Source organism: Cygnus olor, chromosome 9, assembly GCF_009769625.2.
Source record: "Cygnus olor isolate bCygOlo1 chromosome 9, bCygOlo1.pri.v2, whole genome shotgun sequence".
Lineage (NCBI taxonomy): Eukaryota > Metazoa > Chordata > Aves > Anseriformes > Anatidae > Cygnus > Cygnus olor.
In genome coordinates, this window is record NC_049177.1 from 11,644,000 (window position 1) to 11,662,442 (window position 18,443).

The window sequence follows — 18,443 nt, forward strand, 5'->3', positions numbered from 1 at the left end:
ACACCCGGCTCCGGGGCATCCTTTAGGAGAACGCGCTTCCCACGCCTCGTTAACCCAGCCGCTCGTTAGCTGTGGGTCTGCTGGCACCCGGCTAGCAGCGGCGCAGTGGGGACAGAGCCGAGCGCAGCCCCGTGAGCCCCAGCCGGGACACCGGGGTGGGGAGCGCCGGGTGCATTCGGCGCCCACTGCTGCAAAGCGCGGCCTCAGCCCGGCGCGGCCCTTCCCAGCCCTTACTTCTTGCAGGAGGCTGAGTTTCTCCAGCTCCCACTGATGGTCGAGGATGAGGCTGTCGCTGCGGGGCCGCCAGCCGGCCAGGTTCTCCTCTCCCCTGACGTAGGCTACGGAGGTGTCCAGCACACGCCGGCGACGCCTCTGCATGCCTGTGGGGACAGACGCACGGCTCGGGGGACAGACACGGGGATGGGGGGGTGGACGGACGCACGGCTCCGCAGCTCGTACCGCAGCCCCGCAGCGTTTGAAGGCAGAAGCAGGGCACCCACCTGGACTGCCGGCATCCGCCACACGGCACAGGCTCAGCTCGTAGACGCCCGTCACGCGGTTGCTGAAAGCGGAGGGAGGTGTCACCTGGCTGTGTGCCCCGTCCCCACACCCCGAGGGTGTTCCCCACACGCTGCTCCAGGGCAGCTCCCGTCCCGCGGGTGCTGGCGGCATCGCTTCCCCCCAATCCTCCCCCCAAAAAACCCAGGAGGGTGAGGGTACCTCTCCGAAGCCCGCAGGCTGCCGCTGCCGAAGAGGTTGCGGATGGAGCGGGAGGCAGGGAGCTTGGCGTCGCGGGAGTAGAAAACCATGCAGAAATCTTTGGTGATGACGGCGGGCTGGGTGCAGTTCTCCATCTGCAGCAGGGTGGGGAGAGAGGAGAGCAGAGGAGCATCAGTGCCAATCAAGGGGGGGGAGGGTAAACCCCAGTGGCACCCCGACAGTGGGCGAAACACCAGCCCTTGTTTGCATTCCAGCTGCACGGAGCCAGATCCTTGCCTCAATGTATGCGGAAAGGGTGATGTAGATTTTCTCCCGGTACGGGGTGACGCGGTTGAGCAGCAGGGAGTTGTGCATGGAGCTGTCCCACGCCGTCTCAAACTGGTAGAAAGTCCTGCCGAGAAAAAGCAGAGCCGCTGAAACGACCCCCCCGAAACTCGGGCCAGCGAGCGAGGAGACGGCACCCCCCCGGCAGCACTGCGGCAGGCCTGCGGGGACACACGGGCATGCACGGGACGTTTGGGGACAGCCGCTCCGGGGGATGCAGGCTCAAGGCAAAGCCGAGGCAGGATGGGTGCAGCGGGAGGGGGACACGGCGCCCACGCAACGGGAGCGGGCGCAGGGGTTTGGGGTGGAGTGGGGGGCTCAGCTGGGGTGCGGGGCAAGGCGGGGAGGTGGGGACAGAGGGACAGAGGAGGGAACGTGTCCCCAGTGCTCGAGGTGAGCTGTCACCCCCAGCACACCGGGGCCAGGGCCCTGCCACCCATCCTGGCACCCCGGGAACGGCCATCACCACTTGGGTGACGACGGCTGGAGCAGGAAGGGGGGAGATGCTCAGCACAGCGGGGAGCAGCTCAGCGGGGGCAGCCCCCCCCCAGCCTGTGGGACCCGGGGACCAGCATTCGGTGCCCGTGGGGCTGCCTTCCCCTGCTCTTGCTGTGCCCTGGCTGCTGCCCACAACGTCCCTGCTGGCCGCCCCGCTCCCCTCGCTGCGTTTTCCACCTCCCCGCCTCTGCACTGGGGCGGCCGGGCAGGAGCCAGCAGGGTGAGCACTGGTGGGACCCCACAAAGGACGGTGCAGAGCAGCGGCTGCACTTTTGGGGTGGGAGGACGGGTGGGGGGGGGGAAGCAGGAGGTGTCTCAGGGTCAAGAGCACTGGGGACCGCAGCGTCACCCCCCTGCTGCTGGAGCCCCCCGGCTCCGGCCACCCGCGGTCACAACGGGCCCGGGGCTGCCCCAGCCCCGGTTCCTGCGTGAGCACCCTCAGGAAGCCGTGGCACAACGGCGGCACGGCAAAACCACGTCCGGGGGGGCAAGCAGCAACGCGGCGAGAGCCAGGGCTGTGCCGGGGCCGGGAGCGGGGCTTTGGCTGCGCCCGGGGACGCGCTGCCACCGCCCCTGCTCGGGACAGCACGCTGCACAAGAGCGAGTCGCGCTCTGGAAGGCGTCGCGTACGTGGAAACCACATGAGACAGAGTCGAGGCGAAGGATCGCTTTTCAGACACAGACCACTTGAGAAGAGAGAGCTCCCAAGGGAGGAGGATATCAGAGAAGAGGAGAGTAAGGGGAAGGGGGAAAGAGAGCAAAAAGCAAAGGAACGAGGCGAAGGAGAAAGAGAGAAAAGCAGGAGGGACCAGACCGAGCGAGTACGCGCGAAATACCTAGTGTCATTTCCGAATGAAATGCTATAAGTAGAAGGCAACCCAGGACAAACACACACACGTACACACACAGAGAAACGAAACGTCAGAAAGCGTCGTCCGTACAAGGCCGCTACCGACACGCGCCCTGCAGCGCCCGCTGCGTGGGACGGGGCGCGCAGGGAGGGAGGAGGAGCAGCGCAGCGCAACGGCTCTGCCCTGGGGCTGCTCGGGGGACGGGGGAGCCCAGCAGAGCCCGGTGACCATCAGCGTTCAGCTCAAGGCCCGCGCCGTGGGACAGAAATTTCACGTAGGAAATTCCCCAGCGGGCACGGTGGCCATTCCCCGTGCCACGCGGGGCTTTGACACCAAGCTCTGCATCGTCACTCGCGTTCCCCTGATTGCTCCTGCCGGCACGGCCCCCAAATCAGGAGCCCAAAAGAGCTCAGCAGGGCAATCCCGAGGTTTACCCGCTTTAGGGATGTTGCAGAAAGCCCTCTGCAGCCCCAGACCTTCCTCCCTGAACTCTGCCCTCTCTGCAGGACCCCTGCGGAGGCGACAGGTCTCGGAGCAGCCTCTCTGCTCTCCTGGGGCCTGAAAGGTGTCCGTGGTCAGGCCCGGCAGGGCAGAGCAGCTCGCCTGCCTCCGCCCAGGCAGCAGGAGGGGGTCTCCTCAACCTTCCCTGCCACGCCAGGTGAGCGTCACCCTGCAGCAGCCTCAGAGCCCACGGGCAGCGCCAGGGCAAGCCCACGTGCTCCTGCGGCCATCTGTGCCGTCCCCGAGCACCCTGCTGGGACAGGGTGCCACCGGAGGGACAGACAGACAGACGGATGTCCCCTGGCATCCCCAAACGGGAGCGGCCTCTGGATGCTGCAGGTGGCACTTGGCAGACCCCGGCCCCAGTCTCCCCGATGCAGCCACCGTCGCCACCCCGCCGCGTGTACGCTGCGCCTACGCACGCAGGAGGGCTGTGCGGGTGCTGGCAGCCCCCACAGCGGCTGCGGGGCATGCGTACGACACGCACACGCTCCCACGCAGCCCAGCACCCAGCACGGGTCCCCAGCACCCTCCCCACGCAGGGCTGGGGCAGGAGCAGGGGGGGACGGAGCCACGGGTCCCTGGCCGGATGCCGGAGAGCAGCGAAGTGAAAAGGCGAGAACAAAACCAAAACCAGGCGATGGGAGCACAGGCCAGCGAGAGCGAGAGCGAGGAGGAGCGAGATCGCGATCCAAACAAACAGCAAAACCCGCGGGGAAGGGGCGGCGTGAGAGAGAGGTGCCCGGGATGTGGTGAGAGGAGGAAGACGTGGAGGGGGGGGCTGGAGACCCAAGTGCCGCCACCGGCGGGAGTGAGAGTGCTGAGGTGCGGGGGAGAGAGAGGGAAAGAGCAGAGGGGGGGTGGAAAAAAAACCAATGGAAACAAATAATACCTAGGCATATCCGAATCAAGAAACTGCCTGCGAAAACACAAAACAATCACATGGTTAGTGTGGGCTCGGGTGGGCAGCGGCAGCAGCGGGTTTGGAGAGAAGCAAGGAAGGCTCTTGGGCGCTGCCCGCCGCACCCCAGCGCTGCCCGGGCATGCGGCGGGCAGGAGGGAGGGTGCCGGGGAGCGCCGAACGTCCCTGCAGAGGCTGCCCCAAAAGGTCCGGGAGGCTGTGGGAGATGGGCAGAGGCAGGGCCTGCTGTCGGCGATGGAGGCTGCGTGGCGGCCGGTAGCAAAGCGGGGAGCAGAAGCAGGCTGGGAGGAGGGCGAGGCGGGCACCGCTCTGCCCGCTGCCGCCCTCGGCCTCGCGTCCCCGGCAGGCGTCTGGGGTCGGAGCATGCAGGACCGCGGCGGGATGGAAGCGCGGGGTTGCTGCAGCGGCCCCTCGGCATCTTGCTGGGAGCCAGCGTCCTCCGTCCCCCGCCGTGCCAGCCGGCACCCGCCGCTGCCCCCCGGCCCCGCGCCCGGGCTCCCCAGGGAGACGGCGGGTACCCCGTGGCCCTGCTGCGGGGCTTGCTCCCAGGCAATCCCCCCAGCAGGTGGGCGAGACCAGCTCCTGCAAACCCCACGTCCCCATCCGCCTGCTCCCCTCCCCGAGCACCCCCGGGAGATGCGCGGAGCCTCCTGCCCCGCACGCCGGGGAAGGCAGGAGCCGCGTTCCCTCTGCCTGGCTGCACCGGGGATGCCGGAGACCAGATCTGGCAGCATCCCAGACAGCAGAGGCTGATGCACATCAGGGCAGCCCCGCGAGCCTGGCTGTCGCATCCGCCCGGCTCCTTTGCATCTGGCAACAACCGCCATGGCTCTGCCGGTGTGAATCCTCCTCGCCCCGCCGTCCCGGGCCACCAGCCTCCTGCCTGGCCTCGCTTTGCTGTCCCAACGGGTGTGACAATGCCCGACGCTCACACGCGCACCCCGGCCCCGTGCCTGGGCGCTCCCTGCCTGCACTGCAGGGTGGCACCTCGCAGCCAGAGCTTTGTCACCGAGACACCAGCCTCCCCGGGGAGGAGTGACCCAGCGGTCCCAAAAATGAGGGGAAAGATGGTCCTGCTGCCATCCGGGATGCTCCTATGCCAGGAACTGTGCTCCTATGCTGGGAACTGCCCTGCTCACTGCTCAGGACCGGCCCCCGCCGCTCCCCGAGCCACCAACGCCCAGCCCGACTCTCACCCCCAAATGTCACAGCACCCCACATGCACACGCTCCGACCACGTGGGGTGGCCACACCACAGCCTCGGTGCGGGGACAGCCCTGCCAGGGCAAGCGTGAGGGGCTTTCCCCCACGGCCCCAGACACCATGGGCACGAAGCAGCATTTCCAGCCATTTAGCCAGGACGCAGGACAGAGTCTGTGGCAGGGTCAGCACAACCTCCCGTCACTGTCACTGAACAGGACCCTGACCCCGATACGCCACATGGCCACCCACGGTCTGGAAGGGCTTCAGGGAGGAGGAGGAGGAACGGGGCTGGTGTCCCAGGCTTTGGGGGCTCCGTGAGACCCTCTGCAGCTCGAGAAAAGCAGCACCCCCCGCCCCAAAGCAGCAAGGGCCAGCAGGACCCTGCAGAGGGGCTCAGAGCGCCCAAGGGAGAGGGGGGTCCCCACATCTCCCCCAGTGCTGCAGCCGGGGGAAGAGCAAGAGAAGCAGTGGCACGCACCGGTCATCCTGGGAAGGATGGATGTAGCCAGAGGACAGGATGTTCAGGGACAGGATGTTGGGGTCGATGAGAGACTCGTCAGCTTCTGGGGTGTTCCGGATCCGACCTGCAAATGCAGCAGGACCCGCTCAGATCCTCTGCCAGGGTCCTCGTGACCGGCGTGGGTCTCCCTTGCGTCCCAACTGGTGCCCAGGACCATGATGGCCCCGTGGTGGCACACAGGGAGCAGTCACCTCTTTGCTATTTCAATCACAATAGCAGGCAATAAGTGGGAAAGGGAGAGGGAGAAGAGGAACAAATCCCTAAGGATGCGGGGAGGATTTTGGGGGGAGCTCCGATTCCGCCCCACCCAGCTCTGCTTACCCACAACCAGCTCCCGCACTTCCTTCCAGCGGATCAGGCTGCCCGTTTCATGCACCAAGGTGACGGTGATCCTCCTCTGGATACCCTGAGACCCCCCGAGGCCAGCGAGAAAAGGGCAGTGGTTAGTACAGAGCCTGGGCAGCGAGGCAGGAGCCAGGCAGGGTGCAACAGGGACTCGGGGAGGGAATACCTGGTGGAGCAGGAAGGTGCCGTGGCACGGCATGCCTCCGCGGTGGTCCACAACGGCCGGGATGTAGCTGGAAGAGAGGATGGTGGTGGGACACGGCTCTGCTCGTGTGCCCAAGCCCACCATGCTTCTCTTTCGCCACAGAACCGCAAGCAGGCGGCACCGTTCACCCAGAGAGGGTGCCGGGACACCTCGCGTCCCCAGACACTCCGCACACCACCACTGGGGCAACTGATCCCGAGGAAGAAGGAATCCTCGCTGCTCGGGGGTGCCCCTGGGGAGCTTGCACACGCAGGCGTGACCGTGCCCAGGGCTCACAGGCAGGACTTACTCGCCATTGGCCTCCAGCTCGCAGATCTCGAAGAAGACCATCAGGTCGTACTTGCACTGGCAGGGTCCGGCACTGGGACGAGTCATGGTGCTCAGTTTGGTGGCAGGCACTGCAGCAGGTGGGAAGGACAACTTAATGCCGAGGCAGAGAAGGAGGAGGCTGCTGCTGAAGTTTGGAGCCCGGCACATAGCAGCAAGCAGGGGAAGGCAGAGCAGGCAAGGGAGCTGGGGTCAGACAGGCGGAGCCACCAAGCAGGGCAGCAGCAAGGCAGAAGGCAGTGTGGGGGGGACACTAGTCCAGGGGGACACAGCCCCATCCCGGGGACCTCGCTGGCCGTCGTGTGCTTCCTCCCGCTCCCAAAGCAGAGCAGCGAGAGTTCAGGATGGGGCTTCCCCCGGAGACACCCATCCCAGCCCTGCAGCCCCAGCAGGTGCAGGGACAGGACCCAAACCACACAGCACCGTTCCAGCACCAGGGGAGCAGCTTGTGGACAGCCGGAGAGGGGCGGCCGGCGCATATCCTTCGGTGCTGGAGCGGGATGCGGGCAGGCATCACAGCAAACCACCGCACTCGGCCGAACCAGAGCAACTCGGGTCTCAGCAGCCAGAGGCAGTGGAGACTTGCCCAGCCCCTGCAAGGGCGGCTTCAGGAGCTCCAGGCACTGCGTGCCCCAGGGGACGGCTGCGGCAGGAGACCCGAGGAGCCGCTGGCCCTGCTACAGCCCCGTGCGGGCACGAACCCGGCTTCTGCGCCTTCCTGACTGCACGGTCCGTGGCGGGCAGGGGCGGCGGGCAGGCGGGCTCCTCCACGCCGTGCCACAGGAGGGAGGTAGCGGCGGTGGCGGCTGCCAGCACGTGCCCGGAGAGCGTGTCCAGGAGCGAGCCCGCCAGGGCAGCTGGCACCGAGCACCCGGTGAGCCGGAGGGGTTTGGTGTGCTCTTGTGGGGAGGGGGGGAGGGAGGGAGGGGGGGAGGGAGACAAACAGAGAGGCCAACACAAAGCAAAGCGGTTACACACAGACACTTGGCACGAGGGAGGGGGGACCACGGGGCTGCCGTGAGCACAGGGGAAAAAGCACTTGCAAAGGGGTTTGCGTCAGCCGTACACTGAGCGAGTGGGTGCTGAAGGGCCTCCGGGTGCTGTGGTGCACAACATATTTGGTGACGCCCCCTCAGGCCCTGCCCTGCAAGCCCATGGCAAGAGGGCGCAGGGAGCGGGGCGCAGCAGGGGACCTAGTCTGCAGCCTGGGGACTGCAGGAGAGGGGCAGGACGCGGTCTCCTACCTGGCTTGGAGAGCGGCATCACCCGGGGGAAGTGGCGCCGGGATGGCCTCAGTGGGCTGTAGAGAGAACAGGCTCGGATAAAAGCACCTGCAGCAGGAACTGGCAAGGGGTCCCCAAATCCGGCCTGGGGCCACCTTCCTCCGCACCCCTGTGAAGCCAGGGTGCTCTCCCAGCCCAGCCCCGCGGCACCAGGGGAAGGCAGGAAGACCGGCACGTGGCCAGGGGCACCCACCTGAGGACGTCCTTGCAGAGAGGTGGGAAGGGGTGTTGCTGATAGTGCCCAAAAACTTCAAATACAATCGGCTGGCTCTTGATGTACTCGATGAAGGACTTGGTCACCTCCACAGCAATCTGAGAGAAAAAGCATGCAACCATGCTGTCTGGTTTAGAACGGGATGTGATGCGCTGAGAAAACAGGCACTGGGGAAGAAGGGGCTGCTCTGGGGAGAAGATCTGCCTGACACCCTAGGGAGACACCAGCAGCTGGGGGGGTGAGGGGGTGCCCAGAGGCAGGGTACTCACGTTTTGGACGTGGTAGAATCCCAGCGGCGGCCCTCGCCCTGTGTTCTTCAAGGGCTCTGTTGAAAAGGCCTCGTCGTGGCGATGGATGAAACTGCAAAGGGAAGGGAAGGTGTTCGGGGGCTGCAGAACAGTGCAGCAGGTGTGTGTGAGGGAACAGGGAGGGGAGAGTGGGTAGGGGCCAAGCCTGTGCCCCACACAGGGCTGTGTCCTGTCACCTGGCCTGGGCTGACACAGAAAACCCGCCCCACGCTAATCCGCAGCCCCCCAGCGCCTATCAGATGCTGTCTTCAGCTTTCACCAGTGACCAAATGTGTGTCCAGGCTAACACGCACGCTCACCCTGCACCTCTTGGTTTTGCCTCCCCTTCCATGAAAGCCATGGAGCGGAATCAAGGACGAGAGCAGAGCATGGGATGAAGCTCCCAGCGCTACCCCTGCCTGCCTCCTCCTGGGGCAACCAGAGGAGGTGAAGGCCAGAGCGTGGAGGGAGAAAATGGGCTGGGGGCCACCGTGGTCTCACTTGAACTGGCAGAAGATATCTGCATATTCTGCTGAGATGCTGGAGGCTTGCAGGACAGTCACTCGGAAAGTGAAGATGCTGCCCAGCTTCAGGTGGTCCAGAGCTGCCTCCAGGGGCCCATCCATTGTGGACTTCTCTGGGCTGTCCAGGAGAAGGTCCTCTGGTGTCACTGCGTGGAGAAGAGAGCCCTCGGACGTCAGGAGTTGTCTTCCTGACGCCTGCCAACAGCTCTGCACTGCTGCTGGGCGTGAGCTGCCAGAGGCGTGGGCTTGCAGTGCTCAGATGGCCCCGGTGGTGAGTGCGGGTGGCTCGCCACTCACCTGCGCAGGTGTTGTTGTTGACTTCATCGGCGGAGGGCCCCAAGTCACTGATCTGCCCCTGGCCTTCGACGATGCGCAGCTCCTCCTGGGAGGTTCCCGAGCGGGACATCCCCACGGCGGGGCAGGACTCGGACTGGAACTGCAGGGGGGCGATAGAGAAGCGTGCCTGAGGGAGGCCGGCGCTGCCGCCACCACGGTGCCGAGCACGGGTACAGCCACACGGGCAGCTCCGGCTCGTCCGTCGCGCCCCACAGCAGCCCCCCCAGGACAGGGCTCCTCGAGCAGCGGGACCAGGGCCAGATGTCACCCGGAGCGTGCTTTGCACCGCCCGATGGCTGGGACAGGGCAGAGAGCAGCACGCTCCTTCAAACCCCAGGGGAGAAGCATGCCTCGGAGAGCAGCGGCTCTACAGACAATGCCCCCGTGCCACCGCCGCGGCCGTACCTTCTCAAAGTGCTGGTCATCGAAGGATATCTTTGCCGTCCCTGACTGCCGCACTCCGGAGCCATAGTCTGGGGCCTCCTCGTCGGCTGGGGGAGGAAGGTGCCGAGGCGTTAGCGGGGGAGCCCCGGGGGAACGCGCGGGCCGAGGCGACGCGGGGCCTCGCCTCCTACCTGAGATGGCCTGGACGGCCACGCGCAGGAAGCCCTTCACCTCGCCCTTCTCGCTGACGATGGCCACGCGATGGACCAGGGGCACGGGGTACAGCAGGTTGCTGAGGTACACGAAGGCCCTGCCGGGGGGGAAGCGACACGGGGAGCGCCGTCACCGCCCCCGCCCGCGCGTCCCCAGGCGCGGGTGGCGGCCGCCGGCGGCCGGGTCCCAGGTCACCACTGAGGCCGCGACGGCGCTGCAAAGCAAAGCCATGAGGGGCAGCCAGGGCCAGCGCGGGGCAGGGAGCAGGCGCGCCTCGCCGGCCGTCCCCTCCGCTGCGGGCGGGAGCGCGTCCTGGGGAGGGGAGGGGATGGGACTGCGCCGGTGCCGCAACAAGCCGGGAGGAGGACCGTCGTGGCAGTGACGAGCTGGAGGACGGGGGCAGGAGGTGCTGTGAGAGAGCTCGGGGGTGCTGCGGAGGCAACAGGGAGCGGGCGAGGCGAGGCCGGGGTGGGGAGGGAAGGGGCGAGGGAGGGGAGGGAGGAGAAGGTCCTGCCTGGGGCCCCGGAGCCTCCAGAGGTGAACCTGCCCTGGGCGGCGGTGGCTGGAGGTGGCTGGGGAGGCTGCGTGGCGTGGCTGGTGGCACTGGCGGCGTGCACGTGTCCCCCGCCCCGTCCTGCCTGGGGCCTTGGGGTCCCGGGCCACCCGCTGGGACATCACCGGGCGAGGTGCCACCCCGGGGCTCCGAGGTGACAGCTGAGCTCCCGGGGACCTCCTCCTGGCGGTCGGGCTGGGGACAGGCACGTGGCCGTGCGGTGCTCCCCATCCCTCAGGTGTTCGGCCTCCTCTTCCTGCCTTCCTCACGCTGGCGGCCAGCTGGCTCGGTGCCTCCCTCCCCGGCTGCGAGCTGGGGACCGATTTTGGTCCTTTCTGCCCAAGTCGCAGCGTTTCTTCTGGCGCACCGGTGGTGGAAGCACGCCGTGCCCTCGGCCCTGCTCTCCTGCAGCATCCTTGTGCTCCGTGGTCAGGATCCTGATGGCACCCGCCAGGACACGTCGGCTTTGGGAGGCTCCCGCGGGGGCTGCAAACATCTCCAAGCAGCTTGGCTTTGCTGCTCACGGCTTCCTAACCTCGCAGGCATCCAAACAGCATCCGAAAGCACGGCGGGGCTCTTGCAGGAAGGCCGCAGCCCTGCATGTGAAGCCCAGACCTTGAGGTTCAGAGGTTCTCCCTGCTGCTGTAGCTCCGGCCGACCTCAAACCGCTGTCTGAGCCTTTTTCCACCCAAAGAGACTCCACGAGGGACTGAGGCACGGAGCGCGATCCCCCGCCAGGCGTCCCTGTCTTGCCCCATCTCTTCTTGGAGGCCAGCAGGGCCGAGGGGCTGGAGCAGGCACGGGTTGGGGAGCGCCCGCACGTCTTTCTCCTGCCCCAAAAACACCGGGCAGCTCATCGGGATGAAACCGGAGTGAGGTGGGGGGTAACGGAGTAAGGGAAAGGATGGAGGGGAGGGAGGGAGGGAGGGAGGAGGAGGAGGAGGGCAGGGAGGAGGGGGACAAGTGTGTCACTAGAGGAAGGAGGGCAGGGACACTAACCACAAGATTGGTGAGGTGCAAAGATGGCATGCTCAGACCAAAGAAAAGCCTTTCCAAAGTAAGACAAAAGTGAAATAACCCCAATTTTCGCTAAAGCTTTGGAGAGAGAGAGCCAGCAGCTAAAAATAAAATTAAAAAAAAAAATGAAAGAAAGAAATAAAGGAAAAAAAATAATCAAAGACAAGGATCCAATCATAAACCAATCAAAGCACACTTCACAAGAAATGTGGCCAGCACAGCTGCTGCGCGGGGAGCCAAACCCGGGGCAGACTCAAAAGAAGTTGGGAGAGCCCGAGGGGACGACCAGGGGGACCGTCCCCCCGGCACAGAGCGGGGCCCGTGGCCATGGAGGCTTGCTCGGCAGGTCGGTGGGTTTGATTTTGAGGTGCCCCCAAGAGTTTTGGTTTTGGTTTTGGTTTTTGAAAAAACGGAAAAAAGAAAAAGGAAAAAAAAAAAGGCGGAAGAACCCAGCTCTTTCGGTCTGAGGCTGCAGGGCTCTTACCCCACCTCCTCCCTCTCTGCCTGAGCTGCTCTGTCTCCTCCCCACCTCGCTCCCCGCGCCCCAGGTTTTAACACAGCGAGGAAGAGCAGCCCTGGTGGGGGGGGCTGCCTTCAGTGAACCCTCCCAGCCCCCGGAGTGGGGGCTCCGGGTCCTGCTCCAGGCACACGTCCCCTTGTCCCCTTGGGAAGACTTCTGCAGCGAAACCAGGGAGGCCAGCATCACCCTGCCCGCATCAGGAGGGCGTTTTGGGGATGGGTGACTCGCAACTGAGTCTCAAGGCACAGCTGGAGCCTGAGGGGTCGCTCCAGGCCAAGAGTGGCTGAGCCCAGGGCTCTCCTGGCAAACAGGGAGGAGAAATCGAGGCTCTCGTCCATTCCTGCTCCTGCAGCCCAGATCCCTGTGTGCCGCCACCCCTGAGCATCCCCTGTGCTGGCGGCTGCCAGCCTGCGGGAATAGCCCTGAGCTGCTCATGGGGCACAGGCAGCAAGAGAAAACTGCTTTCCAGAGTCCTCCTTCCTGATCCCAGGCTCCCCTCACTCCCATGGCTCCCCCAAGCCACCTGAGCGCCCCCCAGTCATCCCAGGGGCTCACGCAGACTGGCACAGCCCCATTTCTCCCTGCTGCGCTGGGACAGCTGCGAAACTTGCGGCCTCACAGCACCTGCACACCGCTGCCCTGGGACAAAGACGCAGAGCCGTGCGCTCACGGTCTTCACTGCGACTGGCAGGAGGTGACCCTTTCAGGGACAAAAAGGCCCAGACCCCATAGCACAGGTCCTGCAGCACACTGGATGCCAGGGAAACGGTGACCTGATGTTTTTGGGGGCTGCCCAAAGCAGGGACCTGCCTAAGGGGTCTCGCGCTGGGTCAGCGCGCTCACTCTGCCTCCGCGGTCCCTGTGCCCTCGGCGCCGTGCTCACCACAGCCCTACCTCGGTGGCCGCGGCGGCTCTCGTGGCCAGCCAGCCACCCCTGCGCCCGTGGGATGCCCTGGAGGTGGGGGTCGTGCCAGAAAGCAGTTCCCTCATGCGAAAGAGCTAGTTCCTTCCCGGCATGCTCTCCTAAAACCTCACCAACCTTCCTACTAAACTGAACAGGGGGGAGCGGTCGTAAAACGGATCCCGGCCATCACACAGCGGGCACTCCGGAAAGATGTCTTCCTCCAGGTCCTCCGCCTCCTCCTCCTCCTCCTCCTGCCCCTCGTGCTGCTCGTCAGCAGGCTCGGTGATGTCGGAGTCGGGGTTCGAGAAGGTAGGGGAGGGGGTGAGATCAGCCATGCGCTCGCTCATGCATGTGTTGAAAAGAGGAGAGCTGTTGCAGCCAGAGATATCTGAACTAAGGTTAGTACAACAAGATAGAAGACAGGTTAACACCAGCTGTTCCAAACAGAGAGAGCAAGAATAGGAATTTTGCTTTGCCTTTTTTTTTTTTTTTTTTTTCGGTTTGGTTTGGTTTCTGCTCAAACCGAGGGATGTCGGGAAACAGAGACCTGCCCGTCCAGCACATCTTTAAAGGAAGCCACCAACGGCCATCGGCTATAAAGTGTAGAAAAAAGAGTGACCCAACAAACTGGTGCAAACACGGGGATTCCCGTCGCTGGCTTTGCAGGCAGTGCAGCGCAGCGGGGACAGAGCACAAGACATGAGGCTGGGCGATGCCCCACCGCCGAGGGGAATCCCGCTGCCGGCAGTGCCATGGCATGGGGTGACACCTCTGCGGCACACACGTCTGTGTGTCCCCACCGGGGCTGCCTGTCCTCGCCGCCGGCACCGCGCGGGGAGCACATGGAGACGCACGGCACGGGCGGCACAGACAGATGCTTGGACACGAACACCTACGGCCGGGCTCACAGACAGGCGGCAGGCACGGTGGCACGGGCTCTCTGCCCACCCCTGCCTGCAGCCCCTCTGCTGGCTGTGCCCTCCCGCAGCTGGCAGCCCCTGCGGGGTGGCACCGCTCCGTGGCAGGCAGGAGGGTGACCAGCCACCGCGGGGTGCCAGAAGCAGGCGCGGCGGGGCCGTCACGAGCAGGAGGATGGCTTCCTCTGGCAGCAGTGCTGCCCCAGGGGGACGCCGTGCCCCTGAGCTGCGTGTTGGAGGAGACAAAGCGCTCACCTGCCAACCAGCCTGAACCACGGGAAGCGGTCGTAGAAGGGATCTCCGCCGGTCACCACGTTGTCGCAGTCCTCGATGACGCTCGAAGGCACTTCTGCTGCACGGTCGTACATTTCGCGCATTAGGTCCAGGCGCTGCCTGCGGGCACAGGGACACCGGGTGGCTGTGAGAAACCAGGCCGGGGCCGGCCAAGCCCTCCCACTCTAAGCCAGCCCGGCGTGGGCATCTCTTGCCCCACCTGAGCTTCTCCAGGGTCCAGTAATGCGTTGCCCCGTTCTTCTGGTCCTGCACCTCCACAGCCACGATGGTCCGGGGGAATGGCCGCTTCTCCCGGTCCTTGGCAGCATCAGGAGGCAGCAGGTCGGGAGGGAGAGGCGAATACAGCGTGTCCGTCAGGAGGACAAACTGGAACTGGACCTGGAAGGGGGTAATGAGGGATGGCGACCTTGCCAAGAGGACCATGGCACCGTCAGCCTGGGCTGTCCCTGGCATGTCCCCGAGCAACACCCAACCGTGCACACTTGTCTGGCTCAGGGCTCTGCTGTGGGTGCCACGCAGAGTCACGGAGCAGCTCTAGGACCAGGCAGAGGAGGAGGACTGCACACCGTCCTGTCTAACAGGAAAACTAAAAGTGGCCTTCAGCAGGCTCTAATGGAGGACAAGGAGGGGCCCTGCAGCAGGGCTCACCCTGAGACGTGGCATGCACTAAACGCAGGAACACTTCAAAAGGCAGGCTCAGAAATTCGTGCAAGAACTGCGTAGGGTTAAACACAGAAACGCTGCCCCTGGGTGAGGAAGCTCCCTGAGTCCTGAGTGAGGGGCAGCCAGCCCTGCTTCCCCCTTGGCCTCTGCCCTTCCCGCCCTGCTGGAGCCACTTCTCTCAGGCTTCCCAGGCATCGCCGCATGGGGACATGCACAGCTGTGTGACGGGGATGTGCTGCAGCCACCCGCTCTGGACTCTTAGCTCCCTGCCAGCACACAGCTTTGCGCCCACTCGCTAAGCCTGCAGTGGCAAGCAGCAGCACCGTGCGCCCTCCGAAACCCCAAGGGACTCTTGGGGCCAAACTCCCAGCAATGCCACAGCGGTGACAACCAGAAGCTTTGGCTGGCAGTAGCAGGCACCCACCTTTTTCTTCAGCTCCACACTGATGGCGTTGGCTTCCTTGAGGAAGATGGCGTTGCCCCACAGCAGGTCACGAAGGGAGGTGAACTGGTACCACTTCCACTTTCTGAAGGCCCAGAGGGCGAGCTCGAACTCCCGCTCCGTCCACTGCACTGTGGGATGCAGAGGGACAGTCACCACAGGCGTCCCGCGGCCAGGAGGAGGACACAGCACAGAGGTGCCTGTGTGCACGGCACTTCTTCCCACAAGGAGCTTCTGTGCCCCACCGCGGTGCCGTGGAAGCAACGGCAATGCAGCTCTACCCTCCCTGCCGGCACCTGCTCGGCCATCAGGCAAAGGAGGTAGGGAAGGGGTTCGGGTGCAACAATGGACAAACCCATCACAAAAAACCCTCCTGGGGACTTCTTACTGACTCACCGAGGTGCTCTGCAGCCAGTTGTTGCACCGAGCTTTTTTGTTTGGTTGTTTTTTTGGTCATTACTCTAAATCCATTCTCTTACCGATTTTCTGGTTGTTTTTTATTAATGCCTCCTCGAAAGGGCTGACAGGATGGAGGTGAAACTCAGACCATACCATCTCCCCTCCCCAAATGCATCTGCAGGTAACGTCAGCGCACAGCACACAACACAGCCAGGCTGCCCACCCAACTCCTTTCATCCCTCCTTCCTCACCAAGCACTCACCTTCATCTTCAGGTTCTTCTTCTTCCTCATTGGCCTCAGGGTAATACCTAGAGTCCATCTGCTTCTGCAGAGCCTCCAATTTGCTCTCATAGTCCTGGGGAAAGCAGGGAGAATGATGCAGCCCACAAGATGCGATCTTCAGCCAACGTCTGCACATCCCCCCTTCCCCTGCAGCCTCCCCCCTCCTCCAGGTCCACATGGATGGGCAGCCCCGGGAATGACGTATGGGTTTGCTGTCATCTTGAAGATGCACCAAGCCACCCCACAAATTTCTGCTGGGGCTTGGTGGTGCTCAGGGAGCCTGAGGAGGAGCCAGGCCTGGCCACCTACCAGCCTCTGCTGCTCCAGAAGGTAATTGGCCTCCTCCCTCTCCCGCCGGTACTGGTCCTCCAGTTCCTGCAGCCTGGGAGGAGCAGGGAAGATGGGGATGAGTGACCTGGGCTCCTTCCCTCCCCTTCCTCCCAGCCCCAGCCCCACCTCCCCACCTTTGCTCCATCTCCTGCTTCATGTCGATGCCCTGCTTCTCCAGCAGCTCTCTCTGGGCAAAGGCCCAGTCCACGGGCTCGGCAGGTGTCTCCGCACACGGTGTCCGCTCCCGCTCCTGCCGGGCCTGTTCAGGGTGGTTGAAGCGGAAGACGTGGCTCTTCCCCATGATGATCCGGTTTCCTGTGGTGGGGACAAGGGCTCAGGTTTAGGGGCAGGGAACCCGCGCGGGGTGGCGGGCCGGAGCACCCTCCTGGGGACCCACCTGACCGCAGGACGCTGGGCTCCGTCACCTTTTTGCCATTCACATAGGTGTCGGCGCCTTCGCAGGGCTCCAGGGTCACAATCACTGCGTGACAAGCGGCAAGTGGAGGGGCAGCCCCGGGTCCCCAGGCACATCCCCACCACCGCAGGCAACGAACGGGGCTGGCAGCAGCGCTTGGCCAACCTCACGTCAGCCACAGCAGGCCCCAGGACTAAGAGGGGGGGATGAACCCTCCTAGGCCCAGGATGAGCCTGGGCAGCTGGAGCCCCTCAGGACAAGCAGTACCTTCACCGCCCGTCCTTGTGTCGCTGCGGAAGAGGCAGTGCTCTTCCTTGATGAAGTGCCCGCTGAGAACAATGTCCTGCCTCTTCTCTGCATCTTCCCGACCAACCCTGCCAGGGGAGAGACAGCTTGAGCTGGCTCCGTCCTTCCTCAAACCAGCCCCTCCGTGAGGCTCCACCCAAAAATATCCTCTGGGCTCACACCAGCAGCCCTTGGTGCACAGCAAGACTAATGTCCCCTGTGAGATTTCCCCGGACACGCATTTTTCCCAAGCGGCCGTGCCCCTTTGGGGATGCCTGGGGAAGGTGCAGGAGGGCAGGTGCCCACCAGCACTGAGATACGGGCTCTGCAGGACCCGACCCTCACCTGGTTATCCCATCCTTGATGTAGTAGAGAAGGCACTCAGACATGAGCGGGTCCTCGTTCAGGTTGACCAAGTGGGGCGTCTGGGGGAGGCAAGGACAGAGTCACCCCGGTGCACAGCAAGCCCCCAGCCTTGCCACGGGGCCCCCCAGCTCCTGCAGCTGCCCCGACCTAACCCAGCGTGGACAAAACGAGGGCTGGACTCCAACTCTGCACCTCTACATGCTTCCCTGCTTTCCTTTTCCAAGGACCGAGGTCTGAGCAACTTTTCGTTGTTTGCTTGGGAAACTTTGTGTTGTAAGCAGGCCCAGCATGGAGCTGGGAGCTGTACAGGGAGTCCTTGAACGGAGGTGACTGTGTGTCTGCTATGATAAGCAGGTAGCCAGGTGCTATCACAACCCCCAGCTCCGTCACAGAAGGTGAGACGGAGACTCTTCCTTTACAGCAGCTGTTTCAGGATAAGAGGAACTAAAAGGCCCTGTTTCCCTCCACGGATGGCATGGGGACAGACGAAGCACCCAAAGGAGCAGGTCCCAGCCCGGAGGTTCATCCAGAGCCAGCAGCAGAGACCTGAAGCCTTGCCCCAGGTTGGATTGCACTCCCTGGTCTCCCTCCTGTGGGTTCCCTCCCACCGTGTTCCTCCCACGAGCCACAGCCACTTTGCTTCTGATGAGAGGGAATTTACTCCCGGGGCCACGGAGCCCTCCGACCGCAGCCCGCTTGGCTCGTCCCACTGCCAGCTGCTGCGATCGCGCCTTCAACCGGCAGCAAAGTCCTGGGATTATCAACGGGTGAAGCTCAGTTTCCCAGAAATAAGAGACACAGGAAGAAATGTGGTATCAGCCTGCTGGCACCCAGCATGCAGAGGTGTCCCTGTCAGGAGAAACCCTGATGGATGCAGGGGACTCACTCCAAACAGTGCAGGAGAGCTGGAGGTGAAGGGAAGCGCAGGCTGTTCTCCATGGCCGCTGGCAGGAATAATGGGCCACAGCACGTAACCTGCAGACCTCTGGGCAGACACGTAGCCCCTGGGTCTGAGAGAGAAGCGCTGAGACTGTTTTAGTTTGCAATTTCACTCCAGATTTGCAAGGTTTGGGGAAACGGTCACCCCAACGATGGCATATGGCAGGGCAACAATGCCCGGCTAGGTTTTGCTCTCGATCCAAATGGGTTTTGCAGGCCTTCAGTGCTAACTTTCCTTGCCAGCAGCTGGAGAAGTCAGGACAGTTGTCACCCACCAGAGAGCCGAAGAGCAAGTCGGCACCAAGACCAACACAGCAAGGCCACCTTCCGGACAAACCTGCTTTGGGGAATAAACCCCCACGCTTCCTACGCACACATCGGGGGGCCTAATGGGCAGCGGCTGCGACGGCAGATGGAAAACAAAGACAGCAGTGTAAAACCTGTCGGAAGAGCCATGCT

The 18,443-nt window shown here is 64.0% G+C and overlaps 1 protein-coding gene across 29 annotated transcripts in view; it reads right to left on the reverse strand.

Moving 5' to 3' along the window:
• The window catches only part of KIF1A (kinesin family member 1A), a 37,948-nt gene that overhangs the window by 4,525 nt on the left and 14,980 nt on the right, over nucleotides 1–18,443 (reverse strand). For 6 of the 29 annotated variants that reach the window (XM_040566765.1, XM_040566761.1, XM_040566764.1 and 3 more), the window contains 27 exons: nucleotides 17,025–17,104; nucleotides 16,662–16,768; nucleotides 16,377–16,460; nucleotides 16,114–16,294; nucleotides 15,959–16,031; nucleotides 15,629–15,722; nucleotides 14,950–15,098; nucleotides 14,062–14,240; nucleotides 13,824–13,961; nucleotides 12,787–13,044; nucleotides 9,636–9,754; nucleotides 9,466–9,551; nucleotides 9,022–9,160; nucleotides 8,702–8,870; nucleotides 8,183–8,273; nucleotides 7,893–8,011; nucleotides 7,661–7,716; nucleotides 6,379–6,487; nucleotides 6,051–6,117; nucleotides 5,861–5,945; nucleotides 5,498–5,603; nucleotides 3,787–3,813; nucleotides 2,379–2,402; nucleotides 997–1,111; nucleotides 721–854; nucleotides 501–562; nucleotides 235–380 (listed from right to left, as the gene is read on the reverse strand). In XM_040566765.1, the coding sequence (XP_040422699.1) occupies nucleotides 235–380; nucleotides 501–562; nucleotides 721–854; nucleotides 997–1,111; nucleotides 2,379–2,402; nucleotides 3,787–3,813; nucleotides 5,498–5,603; nucleotides 5,861–5,945; nucleotides 6,051–6,117; nucleotides 6,379–6,487; nucleotides 7,661–7,716; nucleotides 7,893–8,011; nucleotides 8,183–8,273; nucleotides 8,702–8,870; nucleotides 9,022–9,160; nucleotides 9,466–9,551; nucleotides 9,636–9,754; nucleotides 12,787–13,044; nucleotides 13,824–13,961; nucleotides 14,062–14,240; nucleotides 14,950–15,098; nucleotides 15,629–15,722; nucleotides 15,959–16,031; nucleotides 16,114–16,294; nucleotides 16,377–16,460; nucleotides 16,662–16,768; nucleotides 17,025–17,104 (2,997 nt within the window). The remainder of the gene's footprint in view (nucleotides 1–234; nucleotides 381–500; nucleotides 563–720; nucleotides 855–996; nucleotides 1,112–2,378; nucleotides 2,403–3,786; nucleotides 3,814–5,497; nucleotides 5,604–5,860; nucleotides 5,946–6,050; nucleotides 6,118–6,378; nucleotides 6,488–7,660; nucleotides 7,717–7,892; nucleotides 8,012–8,182; nucleotides 8,274–8,701; nucleotides 8,871–9,021; nucleotides 9,161–9,465; nucleotides 9,552–9,635; nucleotides 9,755–12,786; nucleotides 13,045–13,823; nucleotides 13,962–14,061; nucleotides 14,241–14,949; nucleotides 15,099–15,628; nucleotides 15,723–15,958; nucleotides 16,032–16,113; nucleotides 16,295–16,376; nucleotides 16,461–16,661; nucleotides 16,769–17,024; nucleotides 17,105–18,443) is intronic. The other 23 variants (XM_040566762.1, XM_040566767.1, XM_040566766.1 and 20 more) reach the window with 10 other exon arrangements.